At 47.4% G+C, this 27,809-nt stretch overlaps 1 protein-coding gene across 1 annotated transcript in view; it reads left to right on the forward strand.

The window, feature by feature from the left end:
- The first annotated feature begins 4,373 nt into the window (after positions 1-4,373).
- LOC126547243 (uncharacterized) overlaps positions 4,374-27,809 on the forward strand; it is a 95,714-nt gene continuing 72,278 nt past the window's right edge. The window contains exon 1 of the mRNA XM_050195193.2: positions 4,374-4,585. Coding sequence (XP_050051150.1) covers positions 4,441-4,585 — 145 coding nt within the window. The 5' untranslated portion in view covers positions 4,374-4,440. The remainder of the gene's footprint in view (positions 4,586-27,809) is intronic.

Consider the following 27,809-nt stretch of genomic DNA (forward strand, 5'->3'; position numbering starts at 1 on the left):
GGCTACCAATACAGATAAAAGTACTGTGAATAGTGAGGGCCTACAACATAACAAAATCCACAACAAAAACTGAACTGCCTTTATGTTTATGGCAATGCAACAAAAGAGAAGAATGTTTGTTCGAGTTGCCAGCATTTATATAAAGGAAATCTGGTTTATTGACTGTTATTCAGCAACTAAGAGAAGGAAAATTCAGGACATTCTGCCATCCCAACTTGGGACGTTTACGCTAACGTTGGGACTGTCTCACTAAATTCAGGACAGTTGGCAACACTGGTGGCATAGTGAAAGTCGTCATAAAATTGGTGCATTGCAACAACAAAATTACAGTGATTGCTCATGCAAGAAAATTCACATAAGAAGAATCGGGAGCATAAAAATGGAGCATAATCACAAAACAGTGTCACCACACATTAATGCAATGAATTTTTTTCAAACAGCCAGTGATTTAGAATGTTATTTGTTGCCAGAACACATTAAAATGGGGGTCAGTGAATTGGCTGATAAAATTCCAACAGTGGCACCACACCAAACCCGACCACACAGGACATGCCCTGCAGGTTCATGAAAAACCATAGGCTTACTCAACTCATGACCTCTCTCAGGGTGGCATGTCTCTACATGCTACCAGCAACAAAGCTGGGAGGTACTTTGTGCAACTATCTCTTTGTCGTATGCGCGACAGTCATCAATTCGGTCAACAAATCTATATCCAATGGGTACATGCAATGGTGCATGCGGTGCTGACTACTCAATAACTTTGTTTTATGGGCACCAGTGCTCTGCCCATGCATTGGTGCTCAAATAAAGGTATTCACACTATTAACAGTGCTAGAAAGAGGAATGCCACTGAAGCCAACATTAAAATAACGGAACTTGTCTTCGTCAGGGCAGTTGCTGCCTTGATGAAGACAAGCTCCTTGTTGAAATGTTGGCTTCAGCAACATTCCTTCTTCTAGCACTGTTAGTCACTTCAAGCTTCCATCTTCTTGTGAACCTTTCTCTTGTTTTGAATTAATCACATGGTGGTTTCAGCTCTGACAAAAAAGAACGTTATCGTGCTGCATTTGGTGCCATACAACTTGTAGATACAAATTACAGCAGAACGCCTCAAGTGCATTTATCAAAGGACTGTGGGAATAGCAGGTAGAAGCCGGGCAAACATACTACACAAGCATGCTGTTTGCATCACAGGAGCCAGACATCAGGGATGTTAAACCCAGGAAAATTGATTAGCGAGGTCCACAAGTTGCTCTGAGAAACTTATAGCACGGACACACGCTCACAACAGACAGACAATACACTACAGCTTGCTGCATCAGTCCCTCCGCCCATAGGCACAGACTACGGGAGGCTCCGTGGTCAAAGCCCCTCCCAAAGTTATCCGAGGGAGGGGGTGCTCTGTCCCCCCTTCGGCGATGCCGAAAGCTACCCCCCCCCTCCCTAAAGTGTCAATACCAGAGTTCTGTCACTCACATCATTTGAGCTTTCTTTTGAGTTGCCTCTACCTTTTCACTTAAAATTTTAATATTGCTTAAAGCTTACCATATCATTGTTGGCAAGGACGCGTATGCCTTTTAATTGATACTTTCACTTTATTTCTGCAAATCCTGACAACAGGAGGACAAGCACGTTAGGAGCACCACCGGCGTCTACCTCATCCATATTTTTTCACTTCAACATTTCTTTTTTAATTTCCACAGTGAACACCATAAGCAGACACAATATATTTAAATATATACACAGGCCAAAGTTCATTTTATATTTTAATGAGAAGGAGGTAGCCAACTAACAATTATTACTAATGGTATGGATAGCCTATGCCTAATGAATGAATATGTTGCTGTGTGTTCACCTTGCTTCAAATTGCTTTGCGTGCTTTTTTTTTACCCTGAAAAAAAATACCTGCAGACCTCAGTGACCCCTTCAGCAAAGTCTTTGCACACGAATGATATGTGTCTCAGTATTGCTACTCTTCCCAGAAAGCAATGCTAATGACTCATGAAAAAAGAACTCTTCTAATAATTTACAACATTTATTAGGGATGGAAACATCGCCACTTGCATGCAGAGTTCATAAGCATATAAAACTCACTCAGTAATTTAAACGAGGCCAAGCCGGATTCACTCGAAATCAGTATCAATAGCAGGCATGCGCAGAAGCACTTACACTCGGACTCTTAAGTAAAAGAATTATAATAATAATTTAAAAAAGGGAGGCTGCAGTTTCGCCGAAAAGGCGAAGCAGTATTAGTAAAAAATTATGGGGTTTTACGTGCCAAAACTACTTTCTGATTATGAGGCACGCCGTAGTGGAGGACTCCGGAAATTTGGACCACCCGGGGTTCTTTAACGTGCACCTAAATCTAAGTAATCGGGTGTTTTCGCATTTCGCCGAAGCAGTATTAGTAATAGTGAAGTATAAGACAATCATATTTGCCAAGACTATTATATAGTACATATTTTGCTATGCGTCTGCTCTTTGTGATGTTCAAACAAACTGTACCACATAGAGAAATAAACTTGGATTATAGTGTGCAATTACACGAAGGAAGATTGCACCACCGAGAGACTGGCGTCTGTCGGTGGTGCAAGGGAACTAAGGCTGTGAAATTGCAGTCTCCTACTATGAGGTCTTGTATATACTCGTATAAGGTCGTCACTTAGTGAAAAACTTTTCGGGGTAACATGTAGTTTCTTCAAGTGTAACTGATGAGCCCTCAAATACACACAAAGTGCCTCTAGCAGCCAGTCGCGCGGCAATTGTGCATGTGTTCACGGGCTTCTTTCACGCTCTGAAAAACACTTTTATGTAACACGTACTGAGCAACAGAAAGCTGTATCAGGAGTTTTTCGTGTTGCTCTACAATTTTCTCATTCACACTTGTCAGTTAAATATTTGAGAAGTTGATTAATTAATTAAGACTAATTATGTAATTCCGCAGAATGCAAAAAATAATCAGAGTATCTCCAAGCGACGGTAAACAACATTATTTTAGTTCTGTCTAGCTGCGTGGCATTTGCATATTTTAAAATCTTGGTGCATGATAGTTGGGACACTCTGTATACCAACAAGGTCGTCACTTCTGTGAACAATTCTTTGAGGTAACACGAAGTTTCTTCAAGTGCAATTGTTATTTTAAAGGCTATATTATATATGGGTGGGGTTCGGAAAGCTGGTCGGGCCCCAGCACCCCCTCCCCCCCACGGCCGCCCACAATTAATACGAGTTAACCAACACACTCAGACATCTTCATGTACAAATGAAGCCACAGAAAGAAAGCGACCAGCAGGGAAGTGGAAAATAATATATAGAACTGCAAACGTGTCCCGAGCAGTTCATAAGCCGACTTTCCTCCTTTCTGGCTGTAACAGCGGGGAGTTTTGCTAGAATCTGGATAGTGGTCCTGCTGTAATGTCTAATAAGGTAACGTCACTGGTAAACTGCACCGCATAGCCTGTGAAGAAGGCATATCTGTCGACAGCTCCAAGCAGGCTCCAAGCGCTAACCTCCTTTGGGCATTTACGATCAACCTGTGAAACTGCTTGACGGCAGGAAAAACTGGGCGAAAAAAGTGACAAAAGAGCATATTCTCATCGCGGACATCGCCATTATTCTCAAAATAGCTAGAACAATCTTCCACTACGCTACAAATACTCAAAACATAATGCAAAAATAATAATCTACACGTGGCATGTACTTACATTTTGCAAACTAAGTTCAGAATGACATGATGGCTATTTAAAATTTGGTGTGCGTGAGATTGCGCGTATTCAGGCGTGCGCGCATCTTGTTTGAATTGGATCTCGCCGTCTGCGTTTGCTGTTTAGCCGAAATGAGAACCCGTACACAACGTGATAAAAACAAGCTTCGTCAAATACTATGAATTTGTGTTACGTTGAACAGGAGCATCCGCAGCTGACATCAAATTAAGAGAATAAATAATCAGTCAAACTTTGTTTCTTTCCTCCATGAGCCAAACTGCAGTAGTGAAGTATCAGAAGTATCAGGTATCACCATAGAATAAAGAACAACTGTATCACCACGGAATAAACAAACAACCATAGAATCCATAGAAAAGTACAAACTAGTCAGAGCGACTGTCGCGACGCCCGTGCGGTTGGCGAATTCGATCGCTCAAAATGAAAAGAGGGGGGGGGGGGGGGAGAGAAAGAAAAAAAAAAGACATTTGTTTTTTTCACTGCATAAGGTGAACAAAGCATAGAGTTTCTCCTTATATAGTAAGACATTTTATGGAACAAAGTAAATTGTACTTTCTGCTGCTTTCTGCAATCATATTTCAATCTTCGAAGTTAATTGATGATGATACCACTGGCTCACGATCTCAGCGCCGTTAGTTACTGAACTTTAGAATAGCGTCGTCCATGTTGTGGACGTCTCACTGTTTGTGCTTGCCGGTGTGCGTCGTTAGCATGCTATATGATAGCCGATCTCACTGAGGATTTATTATTAAAAATGGACACCGAGCTCCTGCCCTTTACAGGAGGTTTAATGGAAATCAAACAGGAGATCGACCGAAGTTTCCTCGCGGACAACATGTTTTCTCAAGAGGACTACAACTATAGTAAGTCACACCCACTACATTTTTCATTACGAGATTTGTCTGACTTATTTGCCGTGTGTTTGCGATGACCGAAATTAGTCATCCCATCGCCGTAGCCTTTATTTCAACTCCGCCGAATGATGAGCCATTCTAAACGGCATCTCGTTCGTCACGCCGCCGCTGTTACCCACCACGTTGCTAAGATACGCACACCTTGCTGGCGTAGTGGGGTTTTATTTTTTGTATTTCCCTTCATTTTTTGAGAAAAGCAACTACTTGTGTGTGTGTGAGTGATAAAATGTGACCTGTAGACCGACTTGCCGACCGGCATCCTCCTTGTGTTTCGCTCTCGTTTTACGCTTTCGCTGGCTGCGGCGGCTGCTCTCGACATGAGTGAAACAGAAAATCGTTCCGCTGGTTGATCATCTTGCCAGCGCGCAGCTATTTCTGTCTCCTTATTGTCGCGCTTTGATTTCTGAAGGCCGTTCAACGTGTGCGATCGTGCCTGTGTGCGTGGTCGTTAGTGTGCTTATTTGCATCGAACATGCAGCTGTCCATGGTTTTATAGCTCGGCAAAAAAAATATAAAGGAAACCGAAGGCAGCGTTTCCGCTAAAAATAAACAGAAAGCACGTTTCCGGCTGCACTCGGATAGCTGTTTTATCCCTTTCTGCTCACTTTACGTTTGCTGCCAAGAGGTCGCGGTTGTGATTGTACATAGCTTTCTCCCGAAAGCCATAGTTATGCAATCAAATCTGCGGTGCCTGTGATCGTAACAGCTGCATACTCGCGCCTTCCGCGAGTCAATTCTTCCGACATCGTGGTACGCGTTGTAGATTTTTCTTGTTGACCGAATCGGGCTTTATGTATGATGTTGCATATTTTTTTTTTACTTGACCAAAAAGTGTCCGCTGGTGCTGCCTTGTTTCGGCAGCTTGTATCAAAGGATCGGGCACGTTGTGCTGTTATTGAGTGACAAGGGAAAGTGTCTTGCGTGGATGGTCGCACTTTCACGTTCCTTTCTCCATTTACTTTTCGCGTCCAAGCGTGGAGCAGCTGCAAGCACGAACAGGATGGTTAACATATTCCCTCGAAGCAGGTTTCCTTGGTCGGCCCTGTTAACGTGAATGCACAAGCTCTTCAATCTCGCTGTCATTGGCTGGCGTAAAAAAAAAAAGAGTTATTCCCACAAATTCGTAATGTTTCAAACCCAGTTACAAACGAAGCTTTACCTCAGGAGCTCCTATATAAATATGCGGGAACAGACAAATCGTTTTGTTCGCCACCGTCTGGACCGGATTGAATGAATGAGGAACCTCTGTTAATTTTTTTTTTAAAGTTGAAAATCTACCAGTTGTAGAGAGTAAATCTGAAGCACCGATGTACCAGCTATAACTCGGAAGAAAAAGAAAAAGAAAAGAGCGCAATTTCGCAAGCAGGTGCACGAGATACTCGAACAGGTGTAGTTTATAGAATGACGATATCACTTTTTGGTACACAGTTGCGAATCAGTAAACTTATTGCTTATTTTTTTTTTTTAGCTTGCCTACTTTTCGGAAAGTGCTGTCAAAAAAATATGAGTTGACACCCCAAATCAAAGTTCTGCTTTCTGAGTTGGTAGAATTAAAATTTCTCTCTTAAATAAACAAATTTCTATCAAGATTGTTTGAGCGATCGTCTAACAGCATTTCTACATTTGAAGTGTATTTGAATAGGAAACTTCTGTTTGCCTTGAGGTATAGCTTTCTCTGAACTCTATAAGTTCAAACATACATTAGGAAAGCTTACCTTGAATAACAGAAAACTTAGTAATGAGAAAAAGCAATAAACAGTTTCATTCTGCATGCTCATGTAATTTAGACACCTATTCATAGGCATACAGATTTATAGAGACTTGAAAGAATGCTGACGTTATTTAAGATCATAAGGGATATGTGAAATAATTTAAGAAATATAGGCCCATCATCTTACTTTTGGTATTAGAAATAATATTCACCAGCATAATTTCTAATATAATCAAAGCAGCGCTTGACTTCAGTCAACCCAGAGAACAGGCTGCCCCCACGATCATTCAGGTTATTCAGAAGCATGCTGAGTATAACCAATTTCTATGCAGGGTGCTTCAGCTGTGTCCCAAGCTTTTAAAACTATGTGTGCTACATGAATGCAGCCAATAAATTATTGTTGCATGTCCTCCTGGGCAACTTAAGGTATTTTTATTAGGAGCTTAAGTCATTAATTAAAAGGGAAGTTGAATGATTTAAATGCAACATCTCAAATGGAGTTCTTGAGCATGTTCAGAAATACCAGTTCAATTATTTTTATAAAAATAGCTGTCATGGTTTTATTTCTTCTGGGTTCTAAAGAAAATGCAGACAGGGCTTCAAGAACTTGTGTGTTACTTATTGCTATATCCTATAGCTCCATTTGCTATACCGTTTGATGCATTATCTTGGCAAAAGTGCAACCCAAGGCTGTTGTCTATGAACTGTCTTGCTTGCTTGCTTGTGAATTTTTCATACATCCCATCTGCATGCAGCATTTATCGTTTGTTCGAAACAAGTTTGAGGGCACTATTGTTGCTGCATGCAAGCGCCCAATCCCATAGTACATTTTCAGATTCTGTGCACCTGCTATGGAGCCCAGTACCCAAGTAGAGTCTGCGTTTTTCTGATTCTAAATTTTATGTTGGAACTTTCTTAGTATTTTATGGTAGTCATTCCTGGAACCTGTTCCACCCAAATGTTCCTCTACAGAAGGCTTTGTTGCTGCACTGCAGTGCTGGTTACTGAGGGAGCATGTGGAGCACCTAATTTTTTGCACGACTTGCAGTCATGGAATTAACATTGCCTTGTCTTTACAATACTTGCAGACTTGTCTCAAATAATGTGTTATAAGGCTTGGTTCTGTCGCAGATCTTGATCATTAAGGTTATGTGTGGTGCTGGAGTATTATACTCAGTAACTTGTATAAATGACGTCAATAGACATTTTTATTTCTACATTGCTATTTGTCAAATCCCTCTCTGTATGCTAACAAAAAGGGGTTTACAGGAAGATGGAGACTTCAAGTTATCAGCAGTGGCCCAACAAGGGCAGCCTCAGCCTGGAAACATCGTTTTGTCAAGATTTGTCTTCGTCAGGGCAACAATTGCTTGTCTTGAGAGAGTTTATGTAGCTCACTTTCCTGCCTCAATGGGGAAGGCAAATAATTAGGTATTTGGGTAGGGTGAGGGAAATTGAAAAGCTGGGATTAGTTAAGCCACACCTTTTTATTAGCAATAATCGCTGCCCATTCATTACCTTCACTTACTGTGCACACTAATTCTCATAAGAACCTTCTACTTACTAGCTTTCCCTCATCTGCATCCCCTATGGCTACTCTTGTGTGTCCAGCCACAAAGGCCTCTTTTTGAAAGGAATGGGTGATTCCCTGCCAAAAGACATCTCATGCTGTACTTGTGCTTACAGCAATTATCACTGTGGCCAAGGCCAAGTATTGTAGGCACATTCTTCAGATGGCAGAATCCAGTCTGACATCCTTATCTGAATGTTAAAACTTCATATTCCCATCTGGAAATTCTGTAAAACTAATTAAATTGCGGTGCCTCATAACTTTTCGTGTGCACAGGTCTGGTCTGGTGTCGACTCGCTTGATCTATTTTTACTGCCTTGTCGTTTCTCCTCCCTATAAAGAGGGCATTGTAAATTCCTCCGCACCAGCTTGGCCTGCTCTTGAATGTTGCTGTTCTGTTAACTTTTGGAGCGTGGTGCACACGTATGTGAGTGTATGTTTTGCCATAGAAAGCTTCCTCTGTGACCTCCAGTGACATATTTAATATTATCGTTAGTTTTACTATTTTATTCCCTTTCATTTTGATAGTATTCTTTATTCCTTTCAATCCAAACACAAGTTATTTCACCTGCACCTGCCTGATCAATCACACATTTCTTTTTGCTTTCATTGTGGATAATTGAAATCTGGGGTTTTACGTTCCAAAACCACGATTTGATTATGTGACGCCGTAGTGGGGGAATCCGGATTAATTTTGACCACCAGGAGATTTTTAACGTGCCCCCAATGTACGGGACACGGGCGTTTTTGCATTTCGCCACCATCACAATAGAGACTTTTAGCTTGTACGCTATTCCGGTAAACGGGAGCGGTTTGGGCGGATTACCGGATGGTCGGGGCGTAAACGTGAGTGGTGAAGCCGCCTGGTGTTGTAGAGCTCAACCAGACAAACGCATGGCTAAAACTGCAGTAACTCACCATATCCTGCTTCGCCACTCGTGCAAATTTTTGGCAGCGGCGTAATTGTGAACACGATTACGCCACTGTCGAAAATTTACGCCAGCAGCTAAGCAGAATATAGTAATTAGCTCTGTGTTTGTGTGGTTGAGCTTTGCGCCACCAGCTGGCGCCACCAATCTGGCCGCTCACGTTGACGCCCCCGCTAAACCGGAAAACCGCCCGCGCTTGCCCGAATACCGGACACGCTAAAAGTCTCTAATGTAGCCGCCGTGGCCGGGATTTCATCCCGGGCACGGCGGCCTCGTGCTTAGCTCGTGCGATCCCGGCCTCGTGTTTAGCAGTGCAGCACAATAGCCGCTAAGCCACCGCGGCGAGTTTCATTGTGGGTACGCGCCAGCCTTTGAAGGCATCATCATCATCATTAGAGTGTACTATACTCGCGGACAACTTTCTGTGGCTATGAAGCGAGAGCTACGGAGGCAAAACGCGCACAAGTGAGATCGCTTCTGTAAAGAGTCCCACGTTTTAATCCACCGTAAGTTTAGGCTGGGGAAGCGAAAACATAAAACACCTTATTAGCAACAGTTAAATAAGACAGAACACACCACTGAATGTAAAAGTTCGTTTATTTTGCGTCTGTTCCCTTCCGTGTCTGGGCAAACGCGATAACGTCGCACGCGAAAAGCACTGTCAAACGCTGCCGGACTACTATGCGCGGTAACACATGTGCAGCAGCCACGCGCCCGTAGCTTTCCCTTCATAGCCTCAGAAAGTTGTCTGCGAGTAGGACAGAAGGTTTCTCACTGTAATATAGTGAGAAACTCTGTGAGGTAAGAAGAGTGAGTCCAGCGCGGGCGCCTCGCTGAGGCATCTTTTACTCAAATGTTGGTGGCGCCACCGTCGCCCCCACCTGAATGAGCGACCCCCGCCTGCCAGCTGGACGCATGACGCCTCTGAGACCCTACCGCAGCTGCATGGAGCTTAGACAGGCGTGCCACCTTGCGGTATCTCGTTTTGCTACTCACTGGCCTGAACAGTGATCATATTCCGCACAGACGTGTTGTAAAGAAAATGGAGAAAGAACGACGGAAGCAGCGCAACCGAAACAACCGGAGCTTCAGGAAAAGGCGATGACAGCGCCGCCGCAATTTCGGGGTTGTTTTAAAGCGAAGCTTTCTTAGCCTCTTCCTTCGACTTTCCCACTGCTGCTGCTGTGGCCGCTGCTGCCAGTATTAGATTTGGCGGTCGTAGTTGTAGGGAGAACCTTGACTCTTCGTCGGGACTTAGGCGAGCAGGATTTATTTACATTTGAACATGGGATACATTTACACAGTCTATGCGTGACTCCCAAATGGTGCCCGCATGACAAAGCATACAGCAAACGAGCGCACAGCTCACGAGTACATTTCGAGCACAGAGCACGACGACGAGCACACCCTAGCAGCCTACAATCGCTGCTTATAAGCACTCCGTTCGACGTCATCACAGACTACACGCCTTTTTGGAGGAGGAGGGCTCACACACACGTGCCGCACAGTTTCAGTGCTCTCACGAGGGCAGACGCCCTTTGCAGCGCAGTCGTCGTGGTATCCACTGTCTTGCGTCCCCGTAGTCAGGTGGTGACGCCCGAACCCAGCCGGCGCCCCTAAATTCCAGAGCTGCCGTAGTCCGCAGTTCTCCAAAGGAAGTTCACGGTTGGTTAGCGCTGTCCTCGCTGGTTTTCTGAAGGGTGCCACCACCCCGGAACGATCGACGCACCTGCAGCGGGCTGAAATAGCTGCAGGCCGATCCTAACACCAGACACACCGCGTCGGAGGGGGGGGGGGGGGGTGGAGTGGTTCAGAGCGGCGACTTAGGAAATCGAGGGAAAATAAGCGCACGGGAAGACACACACGAACAGCCGAGAAAGACACAGGACAGGCGCTCGGCTATTCGTGTGTGTCTTCCCGTGCGCTTATTTTTCCTCGATCTGCAATGATCCATCTAGCCCGTCTGCAGGTGTTAAATTAGAGAGGAACGGTGACGCTAGAAACTCGTTTTCACCCCACTGCGCCGAATGTACACAATACCCTCTGGAGCTTCCTGGGCGTCGCCACATTAGCCTCTTGACAGCTGTAATTATTCGTGACTCCCCTCAGAAGCATTGCAGAAACTGCAGCGCTTCCCTTTCTACTAAGGTGCAGTGGAAAAAAAGAACTAGGAAACTTACCAACAAGTATGCGGCCTGTAGGGTGGGCAACACAGCAACAAACAACGTCAAGTGGAAAGTCAGAGAGGCTGAAATAATCTCATGGGTGGCGGCAATGGAAAAGAAACCTGCCATGAGTAACTACTTAAGAGGAAAAAACGAAATCAGGAAAGAAACAATTTATGATAAGTCAAAGGGAAGTTCATTACTTTTCGAAGCGAGATCGGGATGGCTTGGAACACGCACCTTTAAAGCGAGATATAGCATGTGCTTGCTGCGGTAAAGCTAGGGAAACGATGGAGCATGTTTTATTAGAATGTGAAGACGTCTGCCCAGCGGTCGATTTAGGCACCACTGGCCTCCTTGAAGCCCTTAGGTTTAACAAGAGCAGGGGAAAAGTAAACATGTCCGCAATAGAGATTAGTAAGAGGTGTTAGGAAGATTGGTGGAAGAAAAGTAGGGAAACGACAATGTTTTTTTTTTTTTTTTTTTAACCTAGGTAGGACATTAGGCAGTATAAGAGTAAGAGCTTCGTGGCGCAACCCACCGCCCCGTTCCAAAGGGGACGCTCATAACGTCCATCCATCCAGGTGCGAGTCCAGAAGGTAGAACTGTGGGGAGGAAAACCCTTTTTCCTTCATTTTCTACAGCTTGACGTCGTAGTCGATGTGCTTGGTGGATTTCGTGCCCAGAACGCCACCCTAGCCGCAACACTGGGCGGCCACGTCCCATACGCTAGCATGTGGGTTTGAGGCCATGAATGGTAGAACATCCGTGCTTAGGCTAGGTCTCAAAGATGGAATCATCCGCCGCTGTTTTTTGATGCTGCCGGTTTGTCTCAGGTTTCCATAATTTGTTATGATAGTCGATGCGTTTAGTCTAGCACCACCCTTCCATATATTTGCGGCCTTCCTCTTGTTGCCATTTGCAGCTCCGAAGACAAGGATCTTGTTTTCCTTCTGCTTATTAGAGAATAGAGAAATACATGGCGACTGGGACGAAACAAAACACACCTTTAAACCCTTGCACTGACGTTGTCAATTCACTTTTATGGTGACAGGTTTTGTCGCAAAAAACAAGAAAATACCATCCATGCACTTTATGTAGGCTAAGACAACAGCTATCACAGCTTGTTTCCAACTAACACCAAATGCGACGTGTTAATTCGGCCGGGGCGCGGCAGATAAGGCACTAGCTCGATCGCGATGTTTTTCTTTATTTCCTTTATTTCGTCCTGGCTAACTCAGAGGGAGCATGTTCGAGCGCGCTGCTTTATGATGCGGGTGGTAGCGCAGTCGCGTGATATTCTTCATATTTCTCAGAGTTTATTTATCAATCGTAAAAAATTAGTACGCAATTAGTACGTCGCTGAAACTACCACAGTTAGATGACACTTGGCTACGCCTACAAATACCTCATTGACACTTTGATAATTAGGATAGTACGTCTCGAGTTCGATAATTAATTACAATGACCTAATTGAATCTCAGTTACGCAAAAATTACTGGCACCTACTCCGCTGTTCTGGAAACAATATGCACTAGATTTTCTTCGAGTAACGCATTGCTCTTTTTTGAAAATCTTCGGGACTGATAGTTCATTGGGACACCCTATATATACTTATGACCTCTGCAGTCAAGTGACGATGTTTTCATCCCTAATAAATGTTGTAAATTATTAGATTTCTTTTTGTCCCGAGTCGTTAGCATTGTTTACTGGAAAGAGAAGCAATACTGACACACATATCATAAACGTACATTTCACACGCGATTGATAAAATATTCTGCCGAAGGGTTCACGGAAGTCTAAGGTGTTTTTCAGGGTAAAAAAAAAGCACGCAAAGCAATTTGAAGCGAGGTGAACATGCAGAACATATTCATTCTCTAGGTATAGGCTATCCATACCTTTAGAGATAATTGTTAATTGGCTACCTCCTTCTCTTTCAAAAATATAATGAAAATTGTCCTGTGTATATATATAAATATATTGTGTATGTGCATATTGTTTACAGTGTAAATTTAAAAGAATGCTCAAGTGAGAAAATATGGATGAGGCAGCCGCGCTGGTGCTTCTAATGCGCTTGTCCTCCTATTGCCAGGATTTGCAGAAATAAAGCGAAGGTATGAATTAAAAGCCATGCACGTCCGCGGCAACAATGATGCAGTAAGCTATTAGCCGCAATAAAATTCTAAGTGAAAAGGTCGGGGCAAGTCAAAAGACACCTCAAATGATATGGGTGAAAATGCTCTAGTAATGGCACTTTAGGTGTGTGTGTTGGGGAGGGGGCTCGGGCGCCGTCCAGTCTGCGCACGAAGCACGTCGATCCGTACTCTCTACTGGTCTTCAGAAACCCAGTGGCAAAGGCGGCACACTGATTGTGGCGCATTGCGGCAACGAACACGGTTTTGTCGAATGCGCTGCGGGAGTCTTCCGAGCTAAGAAGAGCTCGGGCGACTACCACGACGAAATTAACGGAGACCACCATGAAAAGTGGTTCTCACATAAACTTCTTCCACAATTACCACCAGGTAGTGTTATCGTCATGGATAACGCGCTATATCGTTCTGTGAAGCAGGATAAAGTGCCGCGCATGAGCCGCCTCAAAAAGGACATGTAGGCATGGCTGTCGGGAAAAGGTGTTGTGTGGAGTAGCGACATAGTGAAAGCGGAGCTCATGAAGCTTGTCGACAGCGTAAACACAGGCGGGGACCGATACCGTATGGACTGCATCGCCGAAGCTACTAGTCACCTCGTTGTGCGCCTGCCACCCTACCATTGCCAACTGAACCCTATAGAGCTTGTTTGGAGCGACGCCAAGGGCTTCGTGGCGAGCGGAAATAAGACATTTAAGCTTCAAGATGTGGAGCCTCTGTGTGGTAAGGCATCGCGCAAGTGACTGCTGACAAATGGAAGAAATATGTGGAGCATGTTCTCAATCAGGAAGATGAGATGAGAAAAATTGGACCACATAATCGACGATGCTCTTGACCAAGGTCCTGCTGTTGTGATCATCCTGGAAGACGAAACAACCAGCGGTGCTCATCTCAGTTGGGAAGAGGACGATGAATTTTGAACCCCTCTAACGGGATAACTTGACTCATTTCTTATGTGCACACAAGTCGAGATCATTCGGTCTGTCGCAGTGAGAGCAGCGAAAATGAGAACGAGAACGTCTTGTAGCGGTCGTCGGACGATCTCGCCGCTGCCACCAGTTGTAATGGTTGTAGGTCGTAGGGGGGAACTTGGGAGGACAGGACTAGGCGAACAGGATTTATTTACAGATATTTACATTAGAACAAGGGACACATTTGACAGTCTAGCGTGACTCCCAAATGGAGCACGCAAGACGAAGCATACAACATGCGAGCACGAAGCTCCAAACACATTGCTTCTCGAGCACGATCACAGAGCACACTCTAGCAGCCGACAAACAGCTGCTTATAAACACTCAGTTCTCCCTAGATTCCTAGGTGAGGGACAAACGTTCGACCAGTTATCGTCGCCGAGCCGCCTTTTAGCGGGAGGGCTTACACACACACTTCCGCACAGGTTTCATGGTCCCCACCGAGGCCAGACAATCTTCGCAGAACTCGGGGCTTACGTCTGGAAAGGTGCGTGGGACGGGGCCGCCAAATACGTTCCCTCGGGAACTCCCTCGCTCACGCCAGACTAGGTCGGCGGTGGCGTCTTCAGTAACAAAGCCTGATTCGTCGAACTCATCTCGGCAACCCCGCGACGAAGAGTCGCTGACGCGGCGTATTGTCCTCCGCACACAGTAGACTTAGTGGCGCCGTTTGGCTAGAGGATGACGGTGGCTTTCCAGAAAATGTCGACGCCATGTCGCACCTGGCTGGAAAAACTTTGTATTTCGGCCCCTCAGCAGGCCGTTCTTAACAGCGCCTCCATGCCCCGGAAAATCTCGACTGGCCAGTGCTGACAACCGCTGGGCAGGAAGAGAATGGCTGGCGAGCAAGAATATGGCTTTGCTCTCTGCAACCCCTGCGCACTTAGAATGCCTGCAACCATCTCACAACAACCGGCACAGAAGAGTCTATCCCGGCAACACAATACCACTCAGCGTGCAAACGCCCGGAATCAGCTGTTAATCCACCAGGCTTCCTATCAAAATTTCCATGCAAGCCGCTCAACTGGGAACCCCAAATTTTGACCCCAAAATTTTGTGCCGCCAAAGCAAGCGTTCACGTTTCCCCTGAGCCTAACCACATCTGACTGTCGTGCTGCACAAGAGCAAAGGTTTACGCAGAACTAAACCGAGGCGCTCAACCACCAATACCCGAACATAACTTAAGCAGCCTATCTTCACGAACAGCCTGTTCTTACCCTATCGCAGTGGCGTACTTATGGCACGTACTGTTGCCACTGAACAGTCTGGTCAACTCCACAGGTACGTAATCACAATCGCGCTAGCTTTGTGGTCTCTATTCCGAACACGTGCTTGCGTCACACGCAAACGTTCCATCACGCTTACTTTCGTTTCTTTCTCTATAGTCCATACGGGACACGTACCTTAAACGAACGACTAAACTTGCGTAACTTACGCACTCCGCAAAACCCTTAAAAAATGCGTCTTCTAACAACTAGTTCTACGCACGCTCACTAAAGAGGTCAGAACACGGCCGCCCTAAACACACATTAGTAACGCAGTCATAAACCTTCTGCTTCCTTCCGTCCGCACAGGACACACGCTAATGGAACTAAGAACGCTTTTCAGTGCAAATTACGCACTTACTGAAAACCTACGCGCTTAACCTTAGAAAATTGAAAAACACTTATATAAAGAAAGAAGGTTAACTAATACACGCACGCGTTACCATAGGCCTATGAACGATAACCTTGACTTTCACGTTACTCACACACAAGAAAGAAAACATATCTACTCATTAATTAACACCTCGCGAAACTAAAGTTTTACCTAAAACGCATCTTTCAAATCTCAGAGCCTCTCGAACGAAACATAAAGCTCATGCCTTACATACTGGAAGAAACTCTAATCTTAAATCGCGAAATTTTTAAATGCTAAAAAAACAACACGTTTCACTTCTACGGAAGCTCTCTTGGCCTCCCGTTCCAAACGTTTACGTCTGACTCATACTTTTGAGCCGTACTCGAGGTGGTCGCGGTTCGAACGCTATTCTGGCTATCCAGCAACAACAAGAGGGCTGACACGCTATCAGCTCCTTCAAGACGTTACAGTCTCATGCCAATTTCTGTCCTGGTGGTGGTGGTGATAAACTTTATTGAAAGGGGGAAGGGTAAAGAGGGACGTGGCTGAGGGTTAGGGCTCAAGTAAGGCCCTGGGCCTGCTTGGCCTTTTCCGCCCAGTCCACCTGTCTGTCCATCTGTCCTGATGCCACGCTTTCATCACGAACTCGACTGACCGCGTCGCGACTCCCTACCACCTCGTCTCGTCTTGCCACCTTGCGCTCCTTCGCACTACATGCTGCACTCCGAAAAGAACGACGGAACGACGAGGTACGTAACTGCCTCGTGCCCTTTGTCCGCGTCCGTGCAGAACATGCTTCTCGGTCTCTTTTTGACCGGTGGCTCGAACGTGCTTGATGCGCACATGTCAACGACGACTGCACCTTTCTTTTCCTCACGCCCTGGCTTTTTGCGACTGTCGCCATCTTTGGCTGCCCTACTTTATTTACCGCATTCTGATCTTTACGGTGCTTCTTCCTACGGCGCTTTCTCTTTGAACTTCCTCTCATGTCGCCTTCTCGCGCCTCGTGCTGGCCGGTACACATTTCGTCGGCCCGGATCGCTCCTACCCGCACAGTCTGAGTGATTTTCCTTTAAATCTACGCTCTCTTTGCCTCGACTGGCGGACAGCTCAACCGACTCTGGAACAATGCAGCAGTCTTTACTCGAGCTATGCAACTCGCGCTCTTGCGAACTGCCCTCTACTGCATTGCCCAGCTCACGCTGTGCATCGGCACACAGCTCGTCGGTCTCGATCGCTGTCTCACCCGCACAGCCCGAATGATTCTTAACTAAATCATGCCTCTCTTGGCTACTTAGACTGGCGGAGAGTTGCACCGATCCCTGAACAATGCAGTTATTTTCCCTTGAGCTACGCAGCTCGCAATCCTGCAAACTGCCCTCAACTGCATCGTCCAGCTGGCACTGCACTTCGGCACGCAGATCTGATTCGACATGGGTGCCCGTGTCTGTCGGGTCAGCAGTACTCTCTACTTCGTTAACGACCTCGTTAACATTACATGCGACGCACACGCGCGGTAACTGTGCCAATTCATTCGCAGCTGGTCTAGCTGTCTCTACAGTGCTCTGTTGGCACAGCACCTCGTCGCTCTCACTACGGCCTTTAACGGCCTCTGTTGCCACTAAGGCATCGTTAGCTGCTAGCACTTCGAGTTGACCTATGAACGTGCTGCTAATCTTGCAGGTGCTACTCCTTTCCTGGGCTTTCGGCCAAAATCTGCTATCGACTTCCTCCCACTTTCGCTGCGTCCAGCCTACAGATTTCTCAAGCCGCTGTTGACTTCGTTTGATTTCCTGCTCCAAACCTTGAATCTCTTTGTTCAATGCGGCAACGTACTTCTTCGTTACGTCTGTTAGGCATTCTTCCTGCGAAATTCTTTTTAGTTCCTGCCTCGCTTTTTCCTGTTCTTGCCTAATTACTTCCTGTTCCCGTTTTTTGCTTAGAATTCGTTTGCCCATTTGTTCTATGAATTTCAAGTAATTGTCACTTTAGAGAATGGCTTTACGAATCTCTGCTTCCGTCAAGTCCTCTACGTCTACCTCGATCTCCTCACACAACCACAACAGGTCAGCTCTCGTCAAACACATTAGGACCATGGTCGCTACTTTAAGCTTTGGCTCTGCTGTCACACAATACTTGCTGCGATACCCACGCAGATCAGAATGCAAGTAAAAGATCCCAGCGAATCAAATCTACAAACACAGGGAAATTGAAGCCTGGTAAATCTTACAGCCAAAACGAAACGCTTACCCGCTGAAGCAGCACCATATCACCAATCCTTCTCCGCCGTATCCAGTCAGTTGCAAGAGGTGGTCAATCCCAAGTCGCCTCCAACTTGATCAGGATACCGGTCGGTCACCATGTGCCAAAGTCCAGGAGCTGCCGTTGCTGTCTACGAGCCGTAGGCCGATCTCACCGCTGCCACCAGTTGTAGGGGTCGTCGGATGATCTCGCCGCTGCCACCAGTTGTAAGGGTTGTAGGTCGTAGGGGGGAACTTGGTAGGACAGGACTAGGCGAGCAGGATTTATTTACAGATATTTACATTAGAACAAAGGATACATTCGACAGTCTAGCGTGACTCCCAGATGGAGCACGCAAGACGAAGCATACAGCATGCGAGCACGAAGCTCCAAACACATTGCTTATCGAGCACGATCACAGAGCACACTCTACCAGCCGACAAACAGCTGCTTATAAGCACTCCGTTCTCCCTAGATCCCTAGGTGAGGGACAAACGTTCGACCAGTTATCGTAGCCGAGCCGCCTTTTAGCGGAGGGCTTACACACACACTTCCGCACAGGTTTCATGGTCCCCACCGAGGCCAGACAATCTTCGCAGAACTCGGGACTTACGTCTGGAAAGGTGCGTGGGACGGTGCCGCCAAATACGTTCCCTCGGGAACTCCCTCGCTCACGCCAGACCAGGTCGGCGGTGGCGTGTTCAGTAACAAAGCCTGGTTCGTCGAACTCATCTCGGCAATCCCGCGACGGAGAGTCGCTGACGCGGCGTATTATCCTCCGCGCTATGTAGACTTAGTGGCGCCGTTTGGCTAGAGGATGACGGTGGCTTTCCAGAAAATGTCGACGCCGCTGTCGCACCTGGCTGGCAAAACCGGCTGGCAAAACTTTGTATGTCGGCACCTCAGCAGGCCGTTCTTAAAAGTCTCCAGTGGGTTGTGGTAGACGCCGCAGTGGAGGGTTCCGGATTAATTTTGGCTGCTTGTGTGTATAAAAAGAAATTGTATAATATTGCTTGACCATGCAATACAAACCTTCTGCGACATTTTTGCAATTTTTCCTGTTGCGTTCGTATTGTAATCAAGATTAATGACTTTTGGCATCATCAACCCACCGTGGTTGCTCAGTGGCCATGGTGTCGCGGGATCGAATCCCGGCCACGGCGGCCGCATTTCGATGGGGGCGAAATGCGAAAACACCCGTAGTATTTAGATTTAGGTGCACGTTAAAGAACCCCAGGTGGTCAAAATTTCCGGAGTCCTCCACTACGGCGTGCCTCATAATCAGAAAGTGGTTTTGGCACGTAAAACCCCATAATTTCTTTTTCGCATCATCGGAAGTTATGACAACGGTGGATTTTTATTTTATAAAAGGGATTCACCGGCGATACTTCCTTACGCGAAATTTGAGCGCAGCTGTATGCGTGTTACTATTTCGCGATATATTGACTGGCGCAGGTAATCTGTCTCGTGCGTTATGTTGGAAACGGAGGGAAGTCTGGGGCGACTGCCTCGCTAAACGGAAGATCGCGAGAGGCAGCGCGTGGGTGAGATTCACAGCAGCCGCTAGACAGACTCCGTGCTTTGTTTCCATACTGACGACACGCATTACTCTGGCGCCATTTCGTAACCATCTTCACCGCCAAGCCCGTCTTGCGCGGCCCTACGCTTTTCGCACTTTTGCCATACCGTACTCCTCCGTTTCCCGACTCAAGGTTGTGCTGCACCCTCCTCCTCCGCTTTCCTCCGCGCTGTCTCCGCTATCGCAGTCTTTCATCTCCAGCTGGGCTGTGCTCCGCGTTCGGTTTCATCCTTCGCTGTTCTGGTTCGCTCTTTTACGCCGACGCTCGCCACCGGAACGGGCGCCTAAGAGCTGCCCTCGGAAATATACGTAACCAAAAGCTTCACATCCAAGCGATGGCGAGTGTGTATCGCCTGGCCGAGATACCTGGACTTCGCTTCACTGGACGACGTGACAATATAGACCAACGGGGGCTCCAACGGCGACCAGTCCAGTGCCATTCAAGTCGGGCTCGACACCATTGCCGCATTTCTGAAGGAGGACGGACTCATGCCTTTTGCTGGCAAAACTAACTTCGTAGTACTGGGCACGAAAGCCGCCCGTTCTGCCTCGCAATTTTCGTTCGCCTTTGATGGCGAGCAGATATCTCAGCAAGACAGTGTTCGAGTTCTAGGCATCTACGTCGATGCACATGGTGGCGCAGCAACATGGCTTCGCAACATCACTCGGACCTGGTATCATATACACCACCTAATCCGCCGCATCGCGTTCAAAAACTGGGGAAGTGAGGAGCGAACTCTCCGTCGCCTCGTGAATGCTCAACTAAATTCTCGTACTGTATACGGCTATAACTTCTACAGTCTGACCCAAAAGCCCTTCCTGCAACGAGCCATTAACGGCGGAACTAGCTTCAATATCTTAATCCTCCTTTTGCAGCCTTCACGCATCGCACTGTTTACACAGACTCGCAGGCCTCCATAAAGGCCTGTGCCCGGCTGGACTCGCGCAATGGTACTGTTCACTCGATACACAAGGCGATGCTAATCGCCGACGAGGCTGGCCACACTGTACGCCTCGCATGGGTACCAGGTCACGCTGGGGTCGCTGGCAACCGAATGGCCGACTTTCTGGCAAGGGAGATTCTTTCCTGCCCCTGAGAGACTCGGCCACAAGTGCCTGATGCTCATGCCCCATCGACCCGGACACAGTCTTGGCAGAGGCGAAGGCGGCTCGAAGGGCCGCGCTCTGGAACATCCTCCCAGAAAACTCCTACGCCTCTGCCAGGGAAGTTTACCCGTGCTGAAGCCACACGCCTGCGACGCATGGTCACGGAGACGGCAGTGACACCAGCGCGCCGCGCCAGGATGCGCCTCCAAACCTGGCAATCAGCCACTTTGCGTTACCTGTCCACGGAATCAGCTGCTGGATCAGCAACATATACTCTGGGTCTGCTCGGCGCTTGTCGAGAACCGTAGAAGAGCGATAGCCACCCTTCCGCTTACTCTGAGGCTACAGGATTTGAGCGCCTGGCGCCTTCCCACTGGCGCCCCCGAGAGCCGGCGCCTCATATTCCAGTCATTACTTCGATTTCTACAAGACTCAAAAATGGTCGATAATATCTGAACTAACCTTCTCCTTCGTCCCTCCTTCCGCCCTGATGGATCCACTTCCTGGGGGCGGAAACTTTTTATGGTTATTTTAATAAACGTTTTAACAACAACAGAAATGCACGCCAGGCGGCGCCTTGAGGTTTACTCACTTAAGGTCCCTGAATAAAACCAAAAGGTCGCGACATTCCTCCTCGCCCGGCCTCTCCTTCTCCTGGCCTTCTCGCAGCTCGCTCTTTCTCTCCGAGCTCTCCCTCGCAGTTTGGTCGTTCGCACGGAAGCCGCCCATAGAGTTGCACGAGGTGCGACATTAAAAATTGTTGTTGGGTGTTTGCCCAGGAACTTTTACCGTATTTAAGGCTCGATTATTGTGTGCTGTGCTAGGAGCGATGATTGAACGCTATGAAACTGGCAGAAGCAGATGTCTTTTGTGCTTTTTCGGCGCGTAACTGCGAGCTTGTATTGTGGCTTCGGGTTGGCTGCCTGCTTCCAGTTAGAAGGCTTTTGAGGCTAGTTTGGTGGACAAATTTCTTTTATTGTCGATTACTAGCACAAAATCAGAATTCTTTGTCTCGCCAATAATGTATACGTAATGTGCACGATGTTTATGTACATGCCAGAGCTTTGTTTGAGTGTTATGTCGTCCACGGCCATGCATTAAACTCGTAGGCAAAAACAATGTCGCGGCTTGCGCACATCAAACCGCTTCGCGAGTTATTTCTATTAATTGATCAGATTCTTTATTTGGCTTTCTAAAGACACTTGCCCGGCGTGAAAGGGCAGCAATTAAGGTTTCGCCGGTACACACTAAAGGCGATGCGCTTGCATGTGTGCAGCACTATGTAGCTGCCGATACAACAACTCGGATGCGTTTGCGCTGCTCGAAGTACGTACATGTGTACTTGCGTGCACCCAATCGACTGCCGCGTGTCCAGCCTATACAGCTTCATAATTTATAGTCATCTTAGTACCATGATGACCGATTGCAAGGCGCCTGACATATTCGCCTGAATAACGCGGGCGTCACGTAGAAACGTGCGCAATCATCACGGGGCATCTCAGCTATTGTCGTGGTTTCGTCTTCACGCTGGCATCTCTTTATGCAGTGAAACTGGTCCTACGCTTTTATGACAAACTGGTGCCGTTGACTCTCAAGCGCAAACATTACAGTGGAACCTGTACTTCGTTTGTGAACAAAGCGTATGCAAGGATGAAAGTTACACATAGAAATGGTTTCCATCAATGAGCACTTTCCCCTTTGCGCAATTCCAAGTCAATATGAGCCAACAAACTCGTGCACCACTTTATCCTGCTGAGACGGCGAAGCGGAGAAAGCCTACTCATAATAGTCAAAATCGTTTGCACTGGTGTGAACAGCTTGTCCTCGCAAAATATATTTTGCAGCACCTAACAAAACCATGGACTGACAATGCTACGCACTCTCAGTACTACAACAATAACACGTGTTACGTTTCTAGCACGATATATGACAGAACACAGCCTACGCACTCCATAGCTTTATACACCTGATTGCGCGATCAGGAAAACAAATCTGAACGAGCACCGAGAATAGCACCCGTGCATAAGCTCACCCATGCCTGAGCAACGAAGAAAAAAAAAAGCTCCGTTCGTACACGTTTGCACCTCCAGCACTCGTAAAATTAATCCCTAACATAAAACAAAACATAAACTGAGTTCTTCAATGACGCGGTTAGCCATGAAACTTAGCCAAAACATCCGAAATCCATTGCGAAATCCTCGCCGCGGAAATTAGACGGCCAACTGTCATGGTGGCGCGTGGGCCGAGACGCGGAAAAGAAGAAAAAATAGAGGAAAGGGCACGAAAAATACCGCGTGACGGCGCCCAGCCAATTGGTGAACGCAGAACTTCTGCCTCCTCGCAGCAGCGGCGGCGGCAAGATAAAAGCATGTCGCTACCTTTCAGTTTTATTCAGGGACCTTTTCCTCGCGCGGTGCGAGTAGGCAGAGATGGCAGCGCCGGCGCTTGCATCCCGCAAGCAGCTCTTGTGTCGTGCGCAACATGTGCGCAACGCTTTCGATGATATTCGGCCGCTGCTCAGCCAGCCGAGTCGGGCTGAGTCACTTGCGTTTCACGAGGTAGTCACGTCACGCCTCGAAGAATATGGCGGAAGGTCCAGAATATAGGTATAGTGCCTATAATACAGGATGTGTTCCAATTGTGGCCAGCATCGGAGACAGTCTACGTAAACAGTTAAGGAGACAGCGTCGCGGTGTTTCTAGCCGTCTGGAAGACGTACGGAAAGCGCTTCTGTGACGTGACGCTACCTCGCGGCGACAAAAAGTTGAGAAAAGCACACATTATTTCTGTATTTTAAGTCTTTGCTCCTGCAAACCTATGAAAAACACTATGTAGCTTACATTGAAGGAGTACTGACAAAAAAATTCGAAGTCGAGTGAGATCGATTTATGCGGGCACAGACACATCGTCTGCAAAATATCAACGTCGAATATAGCGTAGAACATATTTAAAATCAATTTTTAAGTAGGTGCGCGCCGCCAAGCTCAAAACGCAGCACCTCGCGACATCGACATCAAGGAGGGATTGTCATAGAGTTTCTCACTATAACAACTAGAGGGTAATCTGGCGCCACCGTCTATGGGAGTTTCTAAAGGGGGCACCGTGCCGTCATGGGAATGACGGTATATGTGTCTGCGAGGCTCGTATTGGCTGGTGTTGTAAGAGGCTTCGTCTAAAACGTGGATATGGCTACGCAAATAACGCGTTCTCAAAGTAAAATCTTCATAACATGTTTCCATTCACGCATATTACATCTTTACTCACCCACGATGCATGACCAAGCGAAGAAAAGCAAGAACAGACGACCAACTGTTTCAAAGCGAGCGCGAACCTTGTCGTCTGTCCTCCAACTTTAGCGGCCCGCTGATACTTTTTACGTAACATGTAGTCGTACACACAATAACAAGTTCTCATAGTTAAACAAAACATGTTTTTGCGTAATAATAAAGCTAAAACAGCTTTTCACGTGGTGTTCTAGTAGAAAATGAATCATTGTGACAGACGGAATGGTACTTGCCAAGCGCGTCTTCAAGGTGTCCTGTCTCTACGAGAACGATGCCAATCCGAATCCACAATATACCGGCATTCCCATGCATGCCACAGCGCAGCAGCGCCAGATCTCTCTCTAGGTAATGTAGTGAGAAACTCTATAGGGATTGTAAACAACCGAGAAAACGTTACGTCACGAGTTTGCGCTGCCGTCGGGGCGGGTCCGGCGAGCACGTTTCTCGCCGCTGCGATCGTCCCGGTGTCTTTTTCTTTTTTTCTACCTGGTCGTGACGGCTGACATCATTCGCCGCTGTCGGCGGTACAAAAATAAGTTAAAATTTGTTTCCGACACAAAATAACTCATAAGGTGACATCGAAAGCGTGCATGTTATAAAACGTTGCGCGATATAGTAAACTGTTGGCGCGATTTTGACCCGCAAGCGTTCAGCGCAGCCGCCGCAGCGATCGTCTACGCCAAGGGGCTCGCCTGGCGTGTTTTCTCATCGCTACCAACGGGGTCGGAAAAACTAATTGTATTGTCACTTATGAGCGACATAAATGTGCAGACGTTGATTGTGTTGACGAATATGGGTGCTTTACTACGAGCTGCGAACGGATCGCAAGGGCCGTCGGCCTCGGCTCCCACGGCCAGTGAGCCAGGCCATACCGTTTCCCAGCGATCGCCAGCTCGCCTGGCTTGCTCAGATTGCTCAGCCAGATTTGCTCGTTTCATTTCGAGCGTGTCTGGTATAAAAAAAAACCCGCCGAGCTTAGAGCAGTCCGATGATCTTCCATGGAAGATCATCGGACTGCGACTTGGTTTGAACCCGTGAGCTTGAGTTCAGCAGCGCAATGCCATATCCACTATGTAGCCACTAATTAGGCTACCACGCCGCTTTTTTCTTTCTTTCTTTTTTTTTTTTTTGTTAGCATAGACTGGGCAAAAAATTTCACACGACTTACGGGCCAAAGATTAGCATTGTCACGATCCACCCCGTGTCGTGAACAAGGGAGGGCTTCTCAGCGTGGTGGTGCTCAAAGATTACTGACCGGCGAGCTGCCGTGCTCGTCGGTGTTTATTGTGGCTCGGGTGACCACTGTTGCCTGCCGAGCTATAGCAGGCCGCCGAGCTTGGCGGGTGAACCAAGATTATGTCCGAGGGGGCGTCACCTACTTGCTACAAGCATGTATAATGGCTACCTAAAACTGTTATCGGCACCCGACGTGCGACCGCAATAAAAGAACCCGTACAATTACTCTGCATTCTGTTACGCAAGGAAGACGGAAACATGAATGAAGTGTTGCACTGCAGTTCTTTTTCTCCTTCTATAAGAATACTTCCTGTAAATCTGAGTACAGGGTGCCGGATAGGGCACATATGTTTTATTTGTTTGAAGTGGAAAGCAGGAAGTTTACATATGTTTTTACGTCTCTGTTTCGCAAGACCTACTGTTGGAAAACTGTACGCGCAGAATTGCACACCAGAGATACGTGCTGCTTGAAGAACAAGAAAAATATTTGTTCTCCAAAGAGGACCGTACAATAACACAGTAGAATGAAAGCCGACACTGCGGCTGCAATGCATGTACAATCACCGAGTGGCATTTAAAAAAGAAAAAAAAAGAAAGAAGACAAAGAAAGGCATGTTCATAGAATCACACGACGGCAACGGCACTGCATTACGCAAGATAATTGCGAAAACCGACAATGCTTTTCGCCTCGTCCGAAGGGTCACGAACAGACATCGTGGCCTCAAGGAGGACAACCTGCTTCAGCTCATCAACGCCTTTGTGCTATGTCACTTCACCTACACGGTGGCCATGCACAACTGGCTCAGAGCCGAGCGGGAAAAGCTTAATGCCCTCATTAGAAAATTCTTCAAGAGAGCCCTCGGGCTGCCCGTCAGAACGCATACAGAGGACCTCCTTCAGCTCGGCATACACAACACTATGGAGGAGATAGCCGAGGCTCAGGAACGGGCCCAGCTAACTCGGCTGTCCACCACGCCGGCCGGCAGGCGTATCCTCGAGGAGATCGGACTCGCACCCACCAAGAACTTGGCTGAAGACACCCAAATCCCCAGAGAAATACGGGAGAAGATCGTGGTCGCCCCTTTGCCCCGCAATGTTCATCCCGTTCACAACGCAGGTCGTCGCAAAGCAAGAGCATTGAATATACTAAAGCAAATAAACAAGGACAAAATCGCAGCAAGCTTCGTGGACGCAGCTGCATACTGAGACGGCAAGGCTTTTGCGGTTTCCGTTGTTGACACGCTGGGCAAGGTCAACTGTGCTTCCGTCCGGACGACGAACCTAGAGGTGGCCGTGCAAGTGGCCATTGCACTCGCCATGCAAGACGGTCGGAGAGACAGGGTGTATAGCGATTCGAAAGCCGCCATCAGGGCATTCCAGAAAGGCCGGGTAGCGCGGCAGGTAGTTCAAATTCTGAAAGGCGCCAAACACGGCAACACCTCCATGCACTCGATCCTTTGGTTCCCTGCACACGTCGGGGCGATTGAGGGGGTTCCTCTGAACCTCAACGAGTCTGCCCACGAGGCTGTGCGTGACTTTACCGACCGCGCTGCCCTCGGATCGGGCGACTCTCTCCCCGGACACACAGACGCTCCTCTCACACACAACGAAATCACTAAACTCTTTTACTTAGAGAGAAGGGTTTTCCCCCCGCCTCACTCCAAGCTAAGCAGGCCGCAGGCGGTCACACTAAGACTTCTGCAAACGAACTCCTACCCAAATCCGGCGTCCCTTAATAGCATATATCCCGAGATTTATCCGAATTGTTCTTGCGTGGCCTGTGGTGAGGTAGCTACGTTGCCTCATATGCTCTGGGAGTGCGGATCGCTGGGCCCGAAGTTCACCAAGGAAGAGTGGGACGCGCTCCTGCGAAGTCCCGTCTTTGAGGACCAAATCCTGGCCGTCCAGCACGCCCGCGATCGGGCCGGCAGACTAGATCTGTCAGTCCCGTCGTGGGATTAGCCCGGTGCGCGTTTTATCGCGCTTTGCTGGACCAAATAAAAGTTTATTCACTCACTTACTCAAAGAAAGGCATCTATTCCTAAGGCATAAATACGTGTCATATGCAATTACAAACACTGTTTGGGCGGTCTGAACACATCTACCAGCGCTTGAAGTAGAACGAATGACCCATCCGATACGAATCGCCTGCAGTTTCCAACGGCGCGACCTTGTTGAGGCCCAATTTATCGCGGGCATGCCAGTGCATTGAGACGCATGGCACGTTTCGGTTTGGCCACCTGGACAAGCTCAATCGTTGTAATTAATAGCAATTGTGTGTGTTCGCGGCGTCTTCTGCACTTCGAAGAGTACAGATTTCACTGGCTTTTAACAGGTGTAGTAGTCCCGCCCAGCTGTGGTTGTGAGGTCTATACGCGACCAACCAGTGGTGATGAGTGCAAGTTCTAGGCTGCATTATCGCTATCTTGTGAAATGCAAGTGCCTCAGACCGACTCGGCTCCCTGAGAAGTGATCAACTATCCCCGATAGCAATGCACATACCATAGGTAACGGCTTGCACGACACCAGCGCCGACTCTCCCGTCTCTTATTCACTTCACTGCCTACTCGATTTACGTAATGAAACTTCTAGGCATCGCCTTGTGTACATATT

Source organism: Dermacentor andersoni, chromosome 1 (assembly GCF_023375885.2).
Source record: "Dermacentor andersoni chromosome 1, qqDerAnde1_hic_scaffold, whole genome shotgun sequence".
NCBI classification, from domain to species: Eukaryota; Metazoa; Arthropoda; class Arachnida; order Ixodida; family Ixodidae; genus Dermacentor; species Dermacentor andersoni.